We start from the raw sequence: 21684 nt of genomic DNA on the forward strand, positions 1-21684 counted from the left end.
TTTCAATTTAAATTTAAAGTCTACACGATATAATGCATGGTTTTCTCTCCCTTTCTCATGTCCCTGATAGAATATAATAATACTAACGATCGTTAGTATATTTTGATAAGTACAAAATCTTTTTTTTTTCAGCAAAACCTGAATACACCCCATTCTGTGCACCCGAAACTTCGAACTCTAGGGGTTTCTCTATCAGTTACATTCAGTTTTCTGGATATGTAGAATAGATGTGAAAATGAAGAAAAAAAACGCTGTTAGTCGTATAAAGTTTTTTTATTTGCAATGTTATTTAACCGTCACCCGTTCAACCGCCTACCCGGGTAGTTTTTGGAGTTTTGTTTTGTTCTAACTTTTGATTGGATTGACGTATCGGCATGAAATTTTTAGAATACCTAGAAAAATTCATTTTCGATCGTTTTGCTAAAGAAAAAAAAATTTCCAAGGAATTTAAATAATTTTTATTTGCGTTTTTCGATTGATACCCCTCAAACGTTCAACCGGACTACCCGGGTAGTCCATACATTTTGTATGGGAGACTCCGTTTTGCTGTACTTAAGACTTAATAACTTTTTATCTAGATGTCGGATCGGTTTGAAATTTTCAGTGAAGATACTTGAGGGTGTTTCCCAAAATATTGTGTAGTTTTTATAATTTTAAAAATTCATTAAGTATGTTAATTTGAGGTTCCAAAAAATTTCACCATTCACATCTACAACCATTTATCTGTGTAGTTCATATAATTTATATAGAAGTTTGCTTTTTCTGTATTTTAGTACTGATATATTTGCTCGTAGATACTTAACTACTTGAAATGTTTTGGAAAATTGCATAAAATATTGTAAAAATTAATAAACTCTCACTCGCTTCATGCTATCTTCATGCTTCAACTGGGAACAAAGTTTTGTCCGTTATTTAATTCTTTTTTCGTCAGAAATGCAGTTCCTAGTAATTCTTCTATAAGTCTGTTCGGTTTTATCTATTCAAAGAATTGAGTTTTTCCATAACGCTCACTTTTACTTAACTTTTGTTGTACTTTGAATCACACACATAGTCGACTAGAAACGGATTAATAAACGTGTTTGTGGCGCACATTTTCTGAACAAAATGATGTGTAGCATACTTGTGTTTAATATTAGACTAAGATTTTAATGCCTAAACGTAAGGCATAAATGTTTAAATTATCGGATTCGTGTTTTCGAATGAAACAATCCTACTTGAACATTTCTAAAACATGTTTAAACAAATTTAATAAATTTCTGAAAATTTCAAGTAATTAAGATTCAATGATTAAAGATACGTATACTGAAATACAGAAAATGCAAACTCTTATCTAAAATGTTGAAGCTACACAGGTTTCGGTCATAGATGTGAAGGGTGAAATTTTTTGGAACCTCAAATTAACATACTTAATGAATTTTTAAAATTATAAAAAACTACACAACATTGTGGGAAACACTCTCAAGTATCTTCACTGAAAATTTCAAATCGATCCGACGTCTAGATTAAAAGTTATTAAGTCTTAAGTACAGCAAAACGGAGTCTCCCATACAAAATGTATGGACTACCCGGGTAGTCCGGTTGAACGTCTACGTATGTAGGTTTGGTTGAACGGGTGACGGTTAAAAATGTTGCTCGAAGGAGCAAAAATTTTCAAACAAATGGGATAATTTTAGGAACAAGGTTATTTTAGCATAGCGATACATGCGGTAGAAGCTTTGTTGGAACAACCCTGTATGAAAACGTCAAGTCGTTGTGTCATCTTTGAGGTGAGGTTTGTTTTAGTGATGGGGAACCTGAATCCCTACAGGGATTCGAATCCTTCGATTCAAATCCATTCTGAGATCCGGGCCTTCGAATCCGAATCCCAATCCGTCATATCATGCATGCTCATCTAACTCGGGGTCCACACTACAGCGCGACGTCCCGTCACGAAACGCGACGTCACCTGACAGGCGGCCGAACTCCATACAAAAAAAATGTCGCACAAATCGCGCTAGTGAAGAAACAGCGAAAAACGCGACGTCACGCTAGTTCTTGTCAAATGTCAATTCGAAACAAAAACAAACCGACGCTGGACAAAACGTAAACAAACCGAAACACAAACGCCAACAAAACTAGCAATATTCTCCACAAAACATCGGATTTTTCGTTGTACTATTTATTTTTAGCCTTCACAAATGAAATTCAGTTATCAAACTCCGTTTTAATTGATATTTTTACCAACATTTTTTCGGGTGCCGAAACGTAAACAAACTGCTCTTCAACAAGGAGGAGATGACGGAGAAATATATACTTCCTACGGTGGGCCAAAATATCGTCGTTGTACGTTTAAGATTGTTTTCTCAGTGAATTTCTAATGTGGAAGCGCCAAACTCACTCAGGGTGCATAAAATACGTAGCTAAACAAATATCATGCATTACTACCTCAAAATTCAATAAAAAATATTAGCCGAGTTTGCGCCCCAATGTGATACATATTTCCACATACTCTCCTACCTCTGTCGCGCTTGGCTTGCGCGATTGTTCTGCCGAAACTGGGCTACTTTTGAAACGGGACGTCGCACTGCAGTGTGGACCCCGAGTAACACGCTTTCCAGACTGCACCGTCGCGTAACGCGACGTCGCCTGACAGGCGCTGAACTCCATGCAAAAAAAAATCTAGCGCGATTCGCGCGACATCACGCAAGGTTTTTTTTATATGGAGTTCAGCTCCTGTCAGGCGACGTCGCGCTGTAGTGTGGACCCCGGGTAATGCCGATTTTTCATATGATGTGTTCAATTCAATGAATAATTTACATAAGAATATCAGTATAGTTGAAATTATTCTTCTAATTGTATTCAAACGCCACGAACAATCTAGTCCTTTTTGGAATATGCAGACTAACTGATTTACCCGAGTTTATTCCAAGAAGAGTAGCATTTATTATGTTTCAAAAACAATTATGACAGCGTTATCATTCAAATTGAATACATCGTGGGTCACCGAAACAGGGAAGCAAGTCTTTTGTGATGTTTTTCCGCACTTTCCCGGCGGGGACTTTATCGCGGAACGAACATGTTTGATGTTCTGATAACATTCTTCACAAATAGAGCCTCAGATATGATTGATCAGATCGGGTCCGCGACAGCCGAGCGGTAGCGCCGGTTAGACAATCGGCCCATGAGCGCTGGGGCTCACCACCTTGACGGCGTGGGTTCGAATCCCAACCGAGACCGGACCCTCCCCTGTACGAGAGGACTTGTAAGCCCTTCACGGGGCAGGCATAACTAAGAGGTCGTCACGCCAAGAAGAAGAAGAAGAAGAAGAAGAAGAAGAAGAATTTAACTTAATAGAATGAATGAGTCTACATAGTTTTGAGACACGCGCGCGTAAATGAGGACAATTGGTGGTCATGGCTGTACGAAAAGAACTAATAGTATCTACACATCTCGCTGTAGTTGGGTCCCTTTCTGTTTTTGATAGTGGCACCACATTATCAACCAATGGTAATTGGCGGTGTGAACTACAAACAGAGCAGAAATACCCTTTTACACTCCGGAAGGTGGTGCCTCGTTACCTTGGGGGACTCGGCGATTTGCCTTTCGAGGTGATTGCTCGGGACCGTTGTATGCAAGGAACAAGATCAGGTCCCTTAAGTAGTACTGGTGGGTTTCACCACACTATCAACCATTGATAGCTGGCGGTGTTAACCAAATCTGTGTGAAAATACCTGCCCTACTCCGGAAAGTGGTCCCCTTTTGCTAGTTGGGAAATCTAAGATGTACCTCTTTGTGCAATTGATGGCGACCGTTGTATGAATGGAACAGAGTTGGATACGATTGTTCTGGAGAGTAATGCCCCAATGCCCCCTCTTGTTTGATAATTTACGAGAGATACTTTCGTCCCTCTCAAACCTATGTAGGGGTAAGCGGTAGGACTCATCATCATCATCATCATCATCATCATCATGTAAACAAATCAATGTCGGTCTGGAAATTGTTTATCGTAATCTGAATCCCCAGAATCCGATTCAGAATCCGGTAAAAATGGTTCGTGTAGCCGCGTTTTGCGGTATCAATGCTGTCGCCAGTCAATGCAAGCGCAAAGTTTCTGACAGTCTATGCACGCGTCAGTCTCTGCTGTTTTTGTTTTTGTTATTTCAGTTATCTCAAAAATCTTCCTTCAAAGCAAACAAGATCTTACTTCAGTTCACACAAAAAGTAAAAGATGGCTAATCTGTTGATGAGTGAAGTGTGGTTAACTACCCGACCGCGGGTCATCGTGTTGAGTTCCCAAAACTTGGAACAAACTTGGAAAATCCAACGGAAATGTAATTTAGTTTCATCACAGGGAAATACATCGCAAATAAGTTCATCTATAGTGAATTTATAATTTATATTCTAGCTATAAAATGACAAAATATTACCGTAGCTGCAAAATAAACACGTAAATTTATCACCGTATGTCCGTTTATTTTGTTTTTGAGATTTGTTATGTTTACATTTATTTCTTCTTCTTATTTTGGCGCATTTGAGTTTGCGGTTAGCTGCCAAAAACTTTGCGGGTGCAGTTTTCAGCTCACAAAGCTGAAAAGTTTTTGACGTAATCGTTTCGGCTGTTCCCCTCTTTGCGCCGCAAAGTTTTTGAGTTTGCGGCTCGTGTAGCGGGGTGGTTAGAATACGTCAAATGGGAACCAAATCCTTAGAATCTGTCAGATGGGATTCGAATCTTTAGAATCCGTCAAATGGGATTCGAATCTTTGGAATCCGTCTAGGAATCGAATCTTCGAATCTTCCGAATCCCGATTCTGCCAACACTAGTTTGTTTTGTTATTCTGAGGGTCGTGAGTTAGTTGCAAGTTAGTGGTTAAAGGTTCAGCCGAAATAGGTGCATCGCCGTCCAAGGTGATAATCTACAACCAATAATCAATTTCTGGCCATATTTAGCATCATCCGAGAAACGCATCGGGCAACAGTAAGCTATCTTTTTGACGTTGAGTCGAAACACAGCGGCGTCTGTGTCCAGGAAGGTTTTGCTTCCCTACGCCCAGGATGGCGTCAATTCACGACGGCAAAAAGTGAGGTGAAGTGCGAATATTGTGTCATTCCTACAGCAGTATTATTGGCTGTGGCTTCCAATAGGAGTAGTTGCCGGTGTGTTGCTGGTGGTTTTTGACTGGCCTCAAGCGTTGACGCCCGAGTACGCAAGTTACTCTGTTTTACCCCTGGCTTGCATTAGGCGGGGCAAAACGAGCGCTTCGCGATCCGCACAAGAACGACCACCAGCAAATACAGGAAAAACCGAAAAAATATACACGCGTGTGACCGTGGGAGTTGTGCAAAGCAATTGACCGTGATAAATTCTGTCGCCAAGGTAGCGGTGCGCTTGGTTGCGAAAGCAAATCTCTACTATCGCCGCAGCATCATCAGGAACGTGTGTGTGTGTGTGTGTGTCTGTGTGTGCGTCTTTGTATCTGCCTTCGTCTCGTGCATCAAGGAGTGTGATTGAAGGTGGCTTCGAGTTTTCCCGATTAAAAGATCTGTGGTTCCATTCTAGCGCTGTGCTCACGTAGTGGAAAATAAGCATTGAAATCCAAAAGGAGGAAAAAAATGATAGTGAATGCGGTGGCCGCACACGGTGTTATCGATTGTGTTTTCCGCACCTAAGGAGTGTTGTAATACCAGCCGCTGCTACGTGCAGCCATTATTCGATGCTCGCAGCAAGCATTGGTTGAGCGAAAATTCGCGAGTTCAAAACACTACACATCCCCAGATGAAATCGGTGCCGCCTGTGTCGGTATGCGCGATTGACCGGGAAAAAAGGGTAGCAAAAGTGAAAATTCAGTTTCATCGGGGTGGCGTAAATTCATAAATCCTCCGTCCCAAAGCGTGTGTCGGTGTGGTCCGGCAGTGTGACGTGCAGTGAAACGCGGTTCGCTAAATAGAAAAACCACCGAACGGGAAAAAGGTGGACAAGAAAAGAGGGGTGAAAAAATTGGAAAAAAGAAGCGCGTTTTTCGGGGGCAAATTAGCGAAACATACACATACACATACTCACTCCCAATAGTAGCAAACTTTTTCGTTATTTTTGTTGTTGCTGCGGCACTATGCAGTGCTTAACGGAACGTTCGCATTTCCACCGAAGAAGGCAACCGCGACAACAGGTACGATGGGCGCAACTTTTCCCTTACTATCTAATCGCAATCTTTTCATTGAGACCGGGTAGGGTTACAGCTGGCATGTGTGGGGTATGAATTACAGTAGGTATAGATGAACGCATATCATAATTAGGCAACTATAAGTCAACTCGTTTATCTTCAATCGTGGTGCAGTATTTTTCCAATCGTTGGCAAATAGAAAGAGTTACCATCGAAGACACATCCGGTGGCATGTAAGGTGTATCTTTACCTCTTACCCAGCATAAAATCAAACGGTTGTATGGTCTCCTTTGCCTCCCAAACGTACTCGTACGTATGCAAGTACGGAGTTTAATTGGAGAGCATGATTATGCCACCTGCAGCACTAGCAACGTAGGGCATGCTCGACTTAGCCATAACGCTGGAGGTGGTGATTGAGAGACAGTTTCACTTTTCTTTTCTCTGCCGCTGAAGCCATGCTGTTTTTCTTGTCACCGGAACAAAACGATCCGTTCGATAGTTAAAAACATTAAGTGGTGTTTTGGACGGGAAAAATTTGAGCAAAGTTGGCCTGAAGGTTGTAGTATGCCGCCTACAAAAAAGCACTTAAACCGTACCGTAGCATTTTCCTTTACACCATCGCTTTGAAAGTTGTTTAATTCCAACGCACTACATGTACATACACATTTACGATCTGTTCCATCATCCGGGGGTAATTCATAAACATGGGGGAAGTGTTTACATAATCCACCGATTGTGCTATGAGACGAGTAATCAGTATTTAATGATAAGCAGCTTTTGAGTCAGCGATTGATTAGAAATTCATCGCCATGCTTCCTGGAATGCCTTTTCTGGTGTCCCGATGGGAACTTCGTTTTGTTGTCTAGAATTTTACGCTGTTGTCAGAGGCTGGCATTCAGCCACCGAACAATTCACAACAAACAAAGCAACTTCTCAGAAGTTTGTCACGTTTCACAAGCAACCTCTTGATTTATTATCGTTTCATTCTTTAAATAAATTGAAATCTTTTGTATTGCGAAAATATTCGTTTTTCTTTGATTGGTTAACACTTTTTTTATGCTTGTCATTCTCATATGAATGCCAACTAACAATTGGATATTTTTTTAATGAGCATTCTTTGGAACAACTACAATTTCATATGCTTGGGAGCGAATATGGAGTTTTTCTCTTTTTAAATTAGCAGTATTATGAGATATAGGGATATACTACATCCAGTTTAAAGATTATTTGTTTCAATCATTTTTTTATAAATGAGCTGCACATAGCCCTTTCCTTCTATTTTTGATTTGATAACCCCTTTTTCCTATAACTATCATTTTCAATGCTAAGTAGGCTTGAAAATGAAAAATTTGCGATTAGAAGATTATCTTCTCCACCGAGTTATTACTTTTCCCTACTGTAGGCTGTAAGTCTCGGGCATGTTCTACGAAATTAAGCTGATAAGAAGCAAACGTGTCAGGTGCGTTCCGGTCCAACACAAGAATTCTTAGAACGATAACCCTTTGGAGAGTTTCGAAAGAATAAACAGTTTTGAGTCATATACTGGCTCAGTCAGTTTAAACTACGACCCGTGGTTGATAATTGAATGCGGCCGGGTTTTTTTTGCTGCGACGAGAACAACACCACTGGCAAACGAGGTAATTTTTATTGCTCCAGCGTCATCCATAAAGCCAACATCATCCCGTAGGTTTGGTCGCGAGAGGTCTCGTGAAGCGAACGATAGTAAGTGGTGTCGTTAACTGCGAAAGGGCAGCAAACAAGCTACAGTGTTGTTTGCCTTTGTTTGGCTACGGTCAGCTGGAGGCTTGGAGATAAGAACAATGTGCAAGGGTAGCACTAGCTGGCCTCCATCCTTTTGAACCCGCAACTTCATATCCTGACCGTGGTGCATCAACATGCAATAATTAAATCCGGTTGACGGTGAATCTACGGTGAGTTCTATAGTTTTGTTTGCTGGGCCTCAACACTCCCAGTTCTTCAAAAAACTGTTACTCTACTACCTCTTTTAACACGAGCCTCGAGTGTATCACAAATATCCGATCCACCTGACCGGGATGGGTTGTGTACAAGAATGGCCGAACAAGCCGGGCACACGACACTCTCATCAAAAGGGTAGGAAAATAACCGCCCGCTAGATAACATCGGCGGGTGTGTGTGTGTGTGTCCTCGTGCTCGGAGTGCGCAACAGTAAAAATTGCTACTCCCCATTCCTAAAAAATCCACGGCCGGAGGCGCCCTCTGTCTGTTGGAAAGTGTTAATTAAGTTTGCCCAAAGTTCAGAAGACGACCGGTCCCGATTTGGTTGCCTGCGACTGGAAGGTTTCGAAGGGTGGCTGGCTATGCCGTTCCTGTCCGCGTCCCTCCCCCCCTGTTGCAAACCACTCTTGTCCGGTGTGTCTCACTTTATTTGCCTAACTTGTTGAGTGTTGCAAAGAGGCAGCCACCGTCTGACCAGTTCGACACTGGGGATGTCCGAGTTTGTTTTTTAGTCTTTCCCGGTGCCGGAGAACTTCACTAGAGAGCTGGTAATTAAACCCACCGGAAAACGTCGGTTTATTTCGTCAAATTACCCTCCGTGACACCTTGGACGTGACATCCTAGGGAGCGTGATAGTGATTGCGAATGTCCAACTCTCAACACAAACTAGTACTACGAAAATGTTGGTGACTTTCACTAACCGTGCTACGGTTTGGGATGCCAAACGTTTGTTGGTGTGTATACACTAAGAACCAAGGGCAAACGAGGGGCGTGGGAGAAGTCTAACTGAAGGTAGGCAGGGGTTCAATTACCCAGCACACGCCGTCGCGTCGTGTTCTGCCGCAGTGCGGTGAGAAAATTGGACCATGAAAAGCTGGACGGGCGGTCGTTGAAGGAAAGGCCCAGAAAAATTCATTCTGGCGTCCAAAAATTTCATCACGACTCGCACACCAGGTAAGCGCAGTCAAGGCAGCATGGAAAACATGCAATCCTACGTGGTGCCTACCATCTCGTGGTGGACCGTTTTAGCTCCCCTTCACTAAGGCGAACCTTTATTTACTTCCTTGGATCCTTGGCTCCTTGGTCTAGCACGGTTTGGTTTGTCCCCGCGTGGAAGGTCGAAAACGAGCATAGAGCTCCCCCAAACACACAGACACACCTTTGTCGTGCCGTGCCACTGATCGACCTCGGTTGGGTAACATCAAAGGGCAGTCGGCAATCTTCCTTCGTAACAAAACACCACGTCCGTCACTCCCAGACGAAGCACCCCCCAGTGTGCCCCATTTTCATTTCTCTCCTTTCCGATGGCGCCAATGAACATCGACCGTAACGAAAATTGCTTCCCACCCCTCCTGTGGCAGACGGAGGATAGCATGAGTCGTCATGGTGGTGTCCTTACGCGTCCGCATCCTTCCTGAAACCACCGCTAGCTGCTCGCACTTGATCCTTGGGAAGGATGTCAGAATTATGTCGCGTTACATAATCCTTTCACTTCAATCGATTTAGCTTCGGTCGGCAGCGTAGTAGCAGCGTATCCGGTAGACCACTCGTTCGTTCGGCCGGATATTGGAACCCCGCTGCGTTGCACTATGCAGCTCTCCCCCCCTCCCCGCCCCCTACGTCGAGTTGGTGGAAGCCCACATCCAGCAGTAATAATCTTTAAGGAATGTAAAGGAAGGCGAGAATATGTACATATACCTAACGAAATTGTTTTATTTCTCTCAAAATACCACAAACGGTGGGCTTAGTCGGTCAAGTGTTTGGATAAAACTTATTGAGCCTAGAAAAATAATTAATTTTGAAAATGTCGCCAAAAGTCCAATCAAATCATGGTCTATTTTTTCCTTTGATTTGAGTTTAGTTTTGTTTGCACTGATGACTGCATACTAAAGAGGGAACAGGTGAACTAGAAATTTTATACACATTTTGGAATGAACAAATATAAGAATGTTATGGTAAAAACTCACATATCGCTATCAACAAGATGGATATAAACCACAAATTTCAACAACATTTTATAGTAACCATGTTTTTTGTAATGGATTTAAAAACCTTGCTTGGGTTCTTGATACCCATATTTTGCTTTGGTTTTTTTTGCCGCTTAGATTGTTTCTACAACAAAAAGCCACCCTACGTATCATTTGTTGCAGAATTGCTCAAAAACTGATATCTTTGATGACGCAAATTTGTCGCACATTTACGCCCAATTTTGGGTACGGAGAAAGGGATAAGTAACTAAATTTAATTCTGTTACGGCAACTACTGAATTTTTTATGTATTATTATTCTATTTTTATTTAGTATTTTAACTTCCCTTTAGTCAATTCCCTTATACAATGTTTAATCATACAAAACTGTTTTTTTTTGTATTTCAATGAAAAGTTTGATTTGGCGAAAAGGCTATTTTAGAAAAAACTAACAGTTAGATCCAGATTAAAAATGAAATAAAGTAATGTGCTGTTTATATTTAGGTTTTGGTTGCTATATTTACTATCTATGCTAATTACGGTTTAAAAAAAAGAAAAGCTTAACAAATAAAAATAGCAGTGGATAGGATATGGGTAAAAAGGGTATTTTTTTGTTTTATGAAACTACTTTGAAATTTATATAAAATACGTTTATAAATAGGAAAATAAACTGGTCAAGATCATTTCTTGGAACTAAAAAACAACCCTTCAACAACACTTTTGGTTGTTTTAGAAGATAAAATTATCTAATTCAAAAAGGTTTTATCAGTTAGCTGGGAAAAATAGGAAATCTTAATTGCATGTTTGGTATATTTCAGTAAAACAATCTTGAATAATAGTCAAGGATGTCTAAAAAACTCCGGATTGTCATTAATTTCGTGTGTGTTAGGATAGGATGTTTTGGTTATGAATGAAGTATGTCTTAGGTTCATGTTATTGGGTTCCAATTTTTCGGGAAAACCCGATGAGTTAAATATTTAATGCTCCTTTGCGGTATCCATTATTGAACACTTACTTGTTCTGGAATTCTCACAGACGTGCAAATCCTCTGCGATAAGACCTCACACGCCCATTAAGCGTATAATGCAGCCAAAATGTCAGAGATAAGCTACGGAAATAGAACCCGGCAGACACAATCCGGACCTGTTTCAACGATATGACGACTACTGATAACTCTCAAGCAATACGAATTTCTCTGCGTCGGCAACATTCCGCAGGGGAAGATAAACTGTCGATCGGTGGCCGCACAAAATTGCTCAGTCCCGAGGTCGAAGTTTACATTTGCCAAGTTTATTATCCTTCCCGGTTCGGTTCCTATACGGTCGTAAAATATGCTATCATTTCTATGTCAAGTGTTTTGTTGAGAAATCTGTCAGTGTAAACAAACCGGCGGCGTGCTTTATTTATTTGCCACCAACTCTTATCGGAACCCGGGAGAAGGTGGGAAGGCCAGTACCGCGTACTGGTATGGACCGGCGCTTCCCCATCAGGGGTTTCGCCTACGGCTTATCAGTCAGACTGGTGACATATCTTGACACCGATCGCTTCTCCCGGACAAGGCACAAAAGTGCATTCGCGTGGGACGACTTTGCGTTGCCTCCGGTGCAATCCGCCGAGTGTATGGATGAGCATGTTTTAATTGTGTCACAACTGCTCGAAGTGGTAGACCTCGCTGGTGCAATCTAGCAACATTTGGTTGAATATTATCTTTCTCTAGGCCGGCTAAAAGAAGCAGTTTGTACTCCTCATACTTCCATATTGCATAACGCATTATCATCAATCGAATGCAGTGCCGAGGTATCTACATTAACTGCAACTTAATTACACATAGTTCGAAACGCAAAGTAGTGTATGTGATTCTTTTGAATGCAATATCAATTACTTGACATTCGATACGTACGTCGTCCAGGGCCAGAAGTTGCACCTTCGTTGATGTATTCTAATCGCGGCGGCTGAACGCCTACCACCCGCACGCCTGGCACATAGGGCTGCTGCATTTAAATTGCATTCATCTTCGAGCGACACGAAACCGGGTCTGGGTTTATTTTTTCTCTACCCATTGCGTCCTCTGTCTCGGCCTGTAATTAACAGCGTCGTGTAATGAGAGTCGAGTGTTCTGTAGGTTGGTAATAGAAGCACATATATATGTAAGCTGGTATAAGCGATGAATACAAACAAGAGTGTGTAATAGATCTTGAATTTTAAGTAGTGCTGGTGACAAACACTTTTTTCCGTACCATGCGTAGAAGAAGAATGCTTGCTTTTATGATTGTATTTCGGACAACAAAACATTTTGAATATTTGAGAATATTGGGTCTTATGGAAATAAAAAGTTACCGAAAACTATTTTCCAATTGGCGTCAAGGAAAAAAATTTACTGCTTTGGTCGAACTTTTTATGTCAACAAACTGGGACGATAAAAAGTATTTGTTTTATGTATCGGTGATTATGAACACATTTTTGAAGTATTTTCTCCTATCTGGCAGTTGTGCTGTATTTCGTTGTTGTTTTTTTTAGCCACAAGTCTCAGTTTTGTGATGAACTTCGGCTTGATAATCCAACTAGAGCTACTCTAGAGTAGATTTGAAGCAAACATTGTTTTATTATTTCCTTTAACAACTGTTATCGCAGAACATTGTATTTGTTCCATATTTTTAACTTTTTGCACACTTGGCAAACTTTTCAATTCTTTTTCTTCTTCTTGGCGTAATGACCAGCTTCAGTCGTGCCTGCTCCAAGAGGGGCTTCTATACTTTTTTTACTTTGCGTACATGAATAGTCAGTCCTCTCGTACCGGGGAGGGTCTGGTCACGTTTGGGATTCGGGCTGATTTTCTAATCGGCGTATCCATACGGCTGTTGCGGGACTCATGTTTCCAACTGACTATTTTATGAAATTACTATAAACAAAAAATGATTTTAAAAATGTGTAGCTATGTTCCTTTCTTGTGTAAATGAGTATATTCCTTTTTTGTGTTCTTTAAAGTGTAGTTAAATGTTTTCTTGCAGAGTATCTGTTTTTGAAGATATTATCAAAATTCGCTAGGTTTTCAGCCAAGTTCATAAATATAGTTTAAAAATTGCCTCGTTTGTTGTTGAAATGTTAAATATAAAATAACTTTTAACTCAATTGATGGTGCTTAGTAAAATAAATTCCTGCAAAAGACAATTCAAGTTCACGGATTTAGAATATAATTCTATCTCGTGTAGGTAAAGTTTTTGAATGCAAAATCTTGCATCGTTGCTTAACAGAGTCCTATGACTTCATGGAATATGATATGTGGATCACCAGTCATAAATAACATATTGTAGCATTTCTGGTTATAATCTTCCAACCGGAACAGGCTGACAAAGTGATGATCGCCGCCTAACAAGTCCGTGTGCTTGCATGCTTGCAATAATTCGACCAAATCATATCACCACCGATCATCGCCGTCATATCGGCTATTTGTTCTTGCTCGAAACACTCGGGCCGGGGCGCGGGACTACATTCAAATCGCATTTCCCTAATGAGGCGAATGTGTAGCAACCGTCCACGTGTACTGCAGCCGACCAATAGCGCCACCATGGCTAGCCACACCACTCTCACCCACGTTTGGGAGTACACGGCACTTAATCCTTCCTGCCGATAGCCGAGCGTCAAACGGCGCCGCCATGCTGCCCACCGTGCGGACGCCTGACTTGTGTTAACACGCACCACAAATTTTCCGACATGCCGCCCCGTTCGTTTGTGCTCCGTTCTCCAGGGAAGAGGGGAAGAGAGCGGGACCCCACTTTACCGCGGGGTCGTTCGATGTCGTGATTGTGCCGCGTGTTGGTGATGGGGGGTGGTGGCATCCACCACAACTAATTTGGGCACTTAGTTGCGGTAAACGGGTGTCCTAAAAGGACCTGCCTGTAAGGTTTTTGTTACGCTCCGCCAGGGATCGCAAAGGGAGTGCGGTCCATAAAAAAACGATAGTACGTTTGGGAAAGGTTGTGGTTTGTGAACTGAGCGCTCTTTACATGAGAATTCAACTGCGTTTGAATTGAGCATGGAAAAGACACGTTTATTATGATAAAACATGTTATTGAATAAAAAAAAACTGATTAGCGCATGAAGAATGTGAAGAATGGTGTGCGTGTGTAACTTTTTAACGCGCTTTGCTTGGCGTGAGCTCAGGTGTTGGCGTACATGCCGAGCTATGCTGCACCCAAACACTCCCTGGTGTTTAGACCAGGGGTGGGCACACGTTTTAATATCTGAACCGCGAGTCAGATATTAAACCATTTTTAAACGGAGCGATTTAGGACAATAATTAAATTAAGTATAAGTTTTTGAAATCGAAACGAAACAAAATACTGATAGAAGGTAAAATATTTTTTTTTTAAATTTTCTTTTAATCATTAATTGTGATACTTATTTTCGTTAGATTTAAATCCTCACGAACAAATTTTGTAAATATTTTTTCATGTATATCCTTTGCAAAGATTAGATTTCCGAAAGAGTCCATAAGTAAGCAAAAGACTTTGCTTTTCATTTCACTCATTATTATAATTTTGCTGTGTAATTTGAATCTTTGAATAGAGTTCAAGACATCAATAAGACGATGAAAAGACATCAATAGTTGATACTAATCCTTATCCTAAATCATTTTACCTTAACGATGTTTTGAATATTGGTGGAATGCCTGGATCAGAACGGCCTGTTCGCCCGGGAGCAGTCGGGATATCCTGAAACATATTCCTGTGAAACTGCACTGAATCTGGTACTGAACCTGATGCTTGCGATATGGAAGGGGTTGATGGATAGTGGGGAACCGGAACTCCTATTCTCGTGGATCTAAAGCGGGCATTTGAAACAATGTCGAGACTCTTGTTCCTTACTCAGTTGGTTGAGTGATTATCTGGCAGGTAGAATACAGAGAGGGTCCGCGACAGCCGACCGCGAGTTCGCGTAGCGCCAGTTAGAAAATCGGCCCATGAGCACCGAGGCTCACCACCTAGACTGTACGAGAGGATTTACTATCCACGTACTCCAAGGCAAAAAGTCTTGTAAGCCCTTCAAGGGGCAGACATGACCAACAAGGTCGTTACGCCAAGAAGAAGAAGGACATAGAGGACAATTTTCAAAAAATCTGTCTCAGATCCTATTGAAAACGGCCTTGGGGTTCGTCTAGGTAGTGTTCTTGGACACTGTTATATTTACATGACACAGTAATATTTATATTGCGAAAGGACATGAAGCAGGCAGATTCCTTTTTGAAGGAAGACTTAAAGGCTCTGGATGGCCGACTGAAATACAAGAAACTCGCATTAAACATTGGTAAAACACACTATATGATAATGGCGACGATGGAGTGGATCGGGCAGGTCTCCATTCCTATCAACACGGAACCAGTTGACTGAGTCTCCCAGATTAAAAATCTGGCAGTTACTCTGGATGACGGGCTGACATTCAGTGCACACACTCATGGGGTCATCACCAAGAGTGGTGTGACATGTTTAAAAGAAATGTAATTTGGAAATTTGAAGATTATCTTTCTGTAGGAACTGCGGTTTGCTTAATTTGCCATTCTTGGAATGTGGTAACTCCTCTCCAAATGTTGGACAAGAGATCGGGTACACGAATTGCCTAGTTTATTGTATAGAAATAGCTTAAGCTAACTCCGCCATTCTCAAACCTATATTGGGGTAAGAGGTGGGACTGATTATCATATTGTGAATCCCTCCCCCCCCCCCCCACCCTCCCCCACACCCTATCCCCGTATGCAAAGGGAAAAAGTCTAGTAAGAACTAACTGTGCTAGAGACGTAGGACATTTCAGACGAGAGGTACGAGACAGGGAAATTTTAGAATGATCAATAGTAAAAATGCGATTGGATACTAGGAAATTGCTTGATATTGAACACGTCATAGGAATAAACAGTTACGATATTGTTGGTAAGTTGCATTAAAAATTCCATATAGCCCTGGTACAATCAGCCGGCGGGCCAGACTTTGTCGACCCCTGGGCTAGACACTCCCCGAGCCTTAGAGTTTATCGTGTAATCCCGTGTAGGCTCGGCTCATGTGGCTTGTCTGCTCTATCAATGTTGCCAATGTAGCTATTTTTTTTCAACGAGTGACATTTAATTTATCCTTCACTTTCCCCTTCCGATGCGGAAAAGCGCACGAACGGCCATGGGCCATCGGACGTTAGTCAATTATTCTACGAACCATTGATGGTGAAATTTGATAGGATGGCGTCGACTCACTTTTGGTAGGATGAATCATTTTTGATCAACCAAAAAATAAAAACATAACCTCTCGAGTCCAAAATCGCTGAAACTCCTCTGCTCCTCTTTGTACTATCGCCAAATGTACGGTGCAGCGGAATACGGGGCTAACTGAATCTCTCATTCTCCCGGTTTCGAGGTTCAGGGCACGAGTTTGCGTTGCGCTTTATCGCTAATTTTGTTTGTCTGTTGATATACAAAGCAAATGTTGACGCCCGTGTGCGCCAACAAGTTCCCCACTTACAGTACATGATTCTCTTTCGTTTTTTCTCACTTCTATTTCATGCTTCCCAATCGGACGACGTTATTTATTCTTGGCCACTGACATCGTCATACAGTATCCGTACGTTACCGTTCTATCGTCGTTCGACACTGCTACCATGGTGGAGGAGTGCCCTGAACGGCCGTAGGTAGTGTATCGAGCCCAGATCCGTCGTTTCCAGGTGTGTTCTGGAAACCACCCGAAGTAGTACCGCCAGCAAACGGGGAAAGGATAACCCCTGACACCGTCCTACCATTTCTTTGGCCTCGAAAATCATAGACTCGGTACACCCGGTTCGGGATCGAATTGACCCCTGAAGGAAGCGTCAGAGAACAGCACACGCATCTCCCCCATCCGGTCAGAGGCACAGCAGGGTCACCATAATTACAGCGACGGACGGCGGTTATCGCCGAGGAAGGCAAAAAGGGGAACCATGAGAACGAAACCATTCCTGGTGATACTGACGTGCGTGCTAATGACCACCTTTCTTCTGATCCTGTTCGGTTCCGCCGGTCAGCAGAACGACTCGCTGAAAAATATCGTCTCCCAGACGCATCAACATCTGCGTAATTTTAAGGTAAGCAAAACGAATATATTAATATCTTAATCCGGCAAGCCTTCAATGCAATAAAAAATACAATTCGTTTTATGTTTGTACAGCAAAACCTTCGCGAATCGAACTCCGACCGAAGACCCGAAATCGATCCGAAGTATCTGGCGCAGCTCGGGTTCACGCAGCCCCTGTACAATGGCACGCGGGCAAACTTCACCGTCGTCACGTACGCCCTGCCGGGTGAGCTAGCCTCGACGCTGCTGTTCGTGCAGAGCATGGCGTTCAAGCTGCCGACTCAGCCGCTGCTGGTGTACGATCTTGGGCTGGAGGAGTCGGACCTGCACACACTGCAGACGTTCTGCAACGGCTCATCGTCCGGTGCGCCGCACTGTTGTGCTGTGATAACGTACGATCTGAACAAGCTGCCGGCACACGTGGCAGACCGGAGTATGCACGCGTTCCGGCCGGTCATTATCCACGATGCGCTTGCCCGCTCGAAGATGATCCTGTTCACCGAGAACAACGTGCGGCTGAAGGGCAGCAATCCGGCGCGCGACATCGAGGACGTGCGGTTGCGGGCGGAAAACAGCAGCTCGGGCGTGCTGGGTTGCGCGACGAAGCAACCGGTCACCAGTCGGACGCATCCGAAAATGTTCGAGTACTTCGAGACCGGGGTGGACAACTTCTACTTCCTGCCGATGACGTCGCTCGAGTTCGTGTTCTTCCGCAACAGTGCGACAGTCAACGAGAAGGTGCTGTTGCCGTGGGTGCGTTGTGCACTGACGCTAGAGTGTCTACATCCGATCGGTAAGGCCCATTGGCTCTGCACTGGAATAGACGCGGGAATAGACTTATCACCACCAAACCCATTTTTATCACACACTTTCTTCATAATTTTCTGCAGGTGCACAGTCTGGTGGTTGTAAGTACAACAAGAAACCACTCTACCGGTACTCGGGTTGCCACGCGTACGATACGTGCGCGTTCAACATCATCCTCGGCATGACGTTCGGGTATGACGAAAGCAACTACTCCAACCAGGATTTGGCTAATCTCTACTACCTGGAAACGCTCGAGCAAGCAACGAAGATTCTCGAGAACCGACGGAAAAACATCAGCGACACGTCCGAGCATCCGTTCACGGAGGACTGAGTGAGACAGGCGAGCCCCGGTGGAGAAAAAGGTATGGCTTCGACCCAGCACCGCCCGTACGCTGGCCCGCGATTGATAGTATCCGTATCTTTTTCAGTTCGAATATTCGAAGCAACATCCTGTTAGCGTCCTGCGTGGGTTTTTTTTGTTTGACAAGGCTCATCAAGGTAAACACCATCCATCAACGTTCTACGGTCCCCCAATGAGACGTGTGTTAGCTTGACACACGGTCGTGCTTAAATTATAACTGAAATCCTTCGATATTAGCGGTCGTACATAATTAGTCTTCTAATTAAGCGGCGAATTCAATTTCCGGGCGATGAGATGACCATGCCGCATCCGGAAAGAGGAAGGAAAAAACCCGTCCGGTGCAGGGAAATTAAAAAAAAACGCAAGGGTTTACTTTGAATGGTTTTAACCAGTTTTTGGATCACGTTCAGAATGAAATTAATTTCATTTTCAGTTGCAGCCACAGAAACAATCGAAACAGAACTGGCAATTTGGGATTTTTTTTTGGTTCGCTGAACAAACCGTTAAAATTTACCACCATAAGCGATTGTTGAATGTTTGTTTTTTGATGATATGAAGTGATTTTTTAAAAATGAAAATGAACATTTAATGACCGAGGATAATCGTTTGCTTCTAACGTCGTTATTCGGGCATAAGCGTTCTAAATACGGCGAAGCACAACAGCATACAAATTATCATCATGATGCACATGAATTACATTAAAAGACAAATACAACAACACTTAGCTAGTTAGACGAGGTTTCTCTTCTAAGCCATTGCACCTGTTGCGTTCTGTTTTGTTCTGAAGCCCAGCTGTAACCAATTTTTTTGGTGATTTTTTTCCCCATTTATCCTTATTTATTGCGTGTAGAGGTGCGGTTGTCCTTGTAGTTCATCGGAGGTATGAAGAGGAAAACATAGAAACTTATAAAAAAAAAACAAACCTACTCTTGGATCGAGTCAGGATCGATAGAATTTGCCCAGTGAAGGGAATTGGCGAAAAGAAAAAAAGCCGCGACCGCAAAAAAGGCGAAAAATGGACGGTTTTGTTGCATGATGTGATCTATCAAATGGCCAAGGTTAATTAGATATAGGTATGGGTTATTTTTAACCTCTCCCTTCCTTTTGCCTTCCCTTCTCTATCATTTGCTCTTTTCTGTCTCTTTTTGCTCTGTATCCTGCTCCTCCTCCTTGAAATTATCGATGTATTTAGCATACGGGAATTTTGTTGTTTTTATATTATAATAATACTGTTGTATAGTACAGCTTGGTTCGCTACTAGTGATAGTGTTTGGTCACACGTATGCTTTGTATATAGTAAAAAATCCATCGTATCCGGCGGACCCACCCATGGTGGGGGTCGATATAAAGGACTTAACGGGCAGCACATAGTACGTAAGCGATTGAGTTTAAAAGATTGCACTAGTGTTTCAAGCATGAGACAGGCGCATGAATGATGAATGAATTAGAAATTGTAGGGTTAAAACAGGAAAATCTTTAAAAACATAAACTGCGGAACTGATAATTAGCTTACAGCCCCGAACGCTTTCTGTCGTTCCGTTCGCGAACAAAACAACAAGGATATGCCATGGTGTCATCTATTTGTTCAAAATTTATCGATGCATCGATGCATCAAAAACAACGCCAAACCGGAAGGAAGGGATCAAACTGAACACGCATGCATCATCGCCGCGCACAATGGTCCGTAGTTCCGATAAGCGGAGAATCGATGGAAGGTTTTCAAATCACCTTTATTATCGCTTGAACGATCGCAACCATGTTGCATATAACATTTACCTACCACTACCACCACAATGCAACACCCAGACCCACCTCACCACCCAGCATTAAGGTCGCGTTCCGGTACACCGATTAATTGACAATCATTTTCCACCTTCCGTTCCTGGTTGGTTGGGGTTTTAGTTTGTTTCACTCCAGCTGCGCATTAGTTCTTGTAGAGGCGTTAAGTGTTTTTTTTTTGCTTCTCGAATTTCAACTTCACCCTCTATTACTCGACCTCAAATACTCAAAGCCTTTTTGTACCAAGTGGGAGAGAATTTGCTTAGAGCTAGCTTAGCTGTAGTAAGGAAGAGCACGGTGACTAGAAACGGCGCTTTTATTTGGCTGGATTGGTTAAAACAAAAACATAATTTTTCGGCAACTTTTTGACAATCAATAGAAACACGCTGGGTTAGCTGTTTGGATTTGGGTTACGAAAGTTTAAGCATGAATTCTCATTTGGGGTGGGTTTAGTTGTTTATTTGTTACAGAATAGTTCCTTCATCGCATTCAAATTCAAGAACCTAGGAGACGGTAGTAACGAGCATTTGAGCTAGATTAGTCAGCAGTGGCGCAGTAAGGTATACTAAGGAGTAGGATGGCAGAAAAGAAGAATATGCGATGAAAAGGAATGACACGTGTGCGAGTGTTAGCATGGAGTCTGTTGTTGTTGTTTAGTTTTTCGTTCGTCGTTTAAAATACTACATCATCACACTACTATTTAACGTCTAGTCATGAACGCCCTACCCCGAGCAGTGGTAGGGGTGGGGCAGAGAATCCATTCCCCATTTCATTCTCGTTCCAGACTCTCGATTGCGACTCACAAAAACTGAGGTCCCCGACGGAACGGAACAGGTTTACCCGGTTTCCTGTGATAACATTGTAATGCTAGATAGGTACCGTCCAGCAACTTCCACTTGATTGGCGAGGTGGCAAGCAGTCAGAGCGCACAGAGTTGTCCCCTCTTGTGCCGGTTTACTTATGCGCACGAATGCCATGTTGCAGGCTCTTTTTTGTCATTCACGGAGCCTACGATTGCTCATTGCGGTATTGGAAAGATTTTGCGTCCCTATGTCTTTAGCACACAAAGAAAAAAAAGCTATATTGATCAGCTTCTGCAAACAATGGCGAAATTTATTTCATCCACATCCATTGTCATTTGAGAGAAGTTTATTCTCTCTTAGCCTAAGGGCTAAGGTAGAAGTTCAATGAGGTAACTCTGCTTCCATCAAAGCGAATACTCCGTGTCCCGTATCGGTCACCCGGCAAGCCAGCCAGTAGGCCCAAACCGGAGAGCAACGTTTTTGCGGCCAGCTGCTTAGTAGAAGAAAACCAAAATTGGATAAATAGATACCCGCCAACCATTACAGGAATAATAATTGAACATACATGATAATGGCATACATCACATCACATCCTCCCCCTCGGCACAAACATACCAACAAACATATCTACGAGTAAAACGTCTTCATTATAAGCAGCGTAATGAAAATAAAAAGTTAAAAACGTAAAGCAACAATTGACCCGACAAACTAAAACTAAATGGACAGAAGAGATTAACGTGCGTTTCGTTTGTAGTATTAGAAAAAAAAA

The 21684-nt window shown here is 42.5% G+C and overlaps 1 protein-coding gene across 2 annotated transcripts; it reads left to right on the top strand.

Moving 5' to 3' along the window:
* Positions 1–4891: 4891 nt before the first annotated feature.
* On the top strand, positions 4892–19706 carry LOC131267577 (uncharacterized). Of its 2 annotated transcripts, none has more exons than XM_058270483.1 (6): positions 4892–6143; positions 16675–16779; positions 16878–17175; positions 17259–17958; positions 18056–18334; positions 18401–19706. In XM_058270483.1, exons 3-5 carry the CDS (start codon positions 17032–17034, stop codon positions 18301–18303), a joined length of 1092 nt encoding a protein of 363 aa, XP_058126466.1. In that variant the 5' UTR covers positions 4892–6143; positions 16675–16779; positions 16878–17031; the 3' UTR covers positions 18304–18334; positions 18401–19706. The 2 variants fall into 2 exon arrangements, with proteins under 2 accessions (XP_058126466.1, XP_058126467.1); XM_058270484.1 differs by having other exon boundaries at positions 16675–16746.
* The last annotated feature ends 1978 nt before the right edge of the window (positions 19707–21684 follow it).

This window comes from Anopheles coustani, chromosome 2 (assembly GCF_943734705.1).
Source record: "Anopheles coustani chromosome 2, idAnoCousDA_361_x.2, whole genome shotgun sequence".
Lineage (NCBI taxonomy): Eukaryota > Metazoa > Arthropoda > Insecta > Diptera > Culicidae > Anopheles > Anopheles coustani.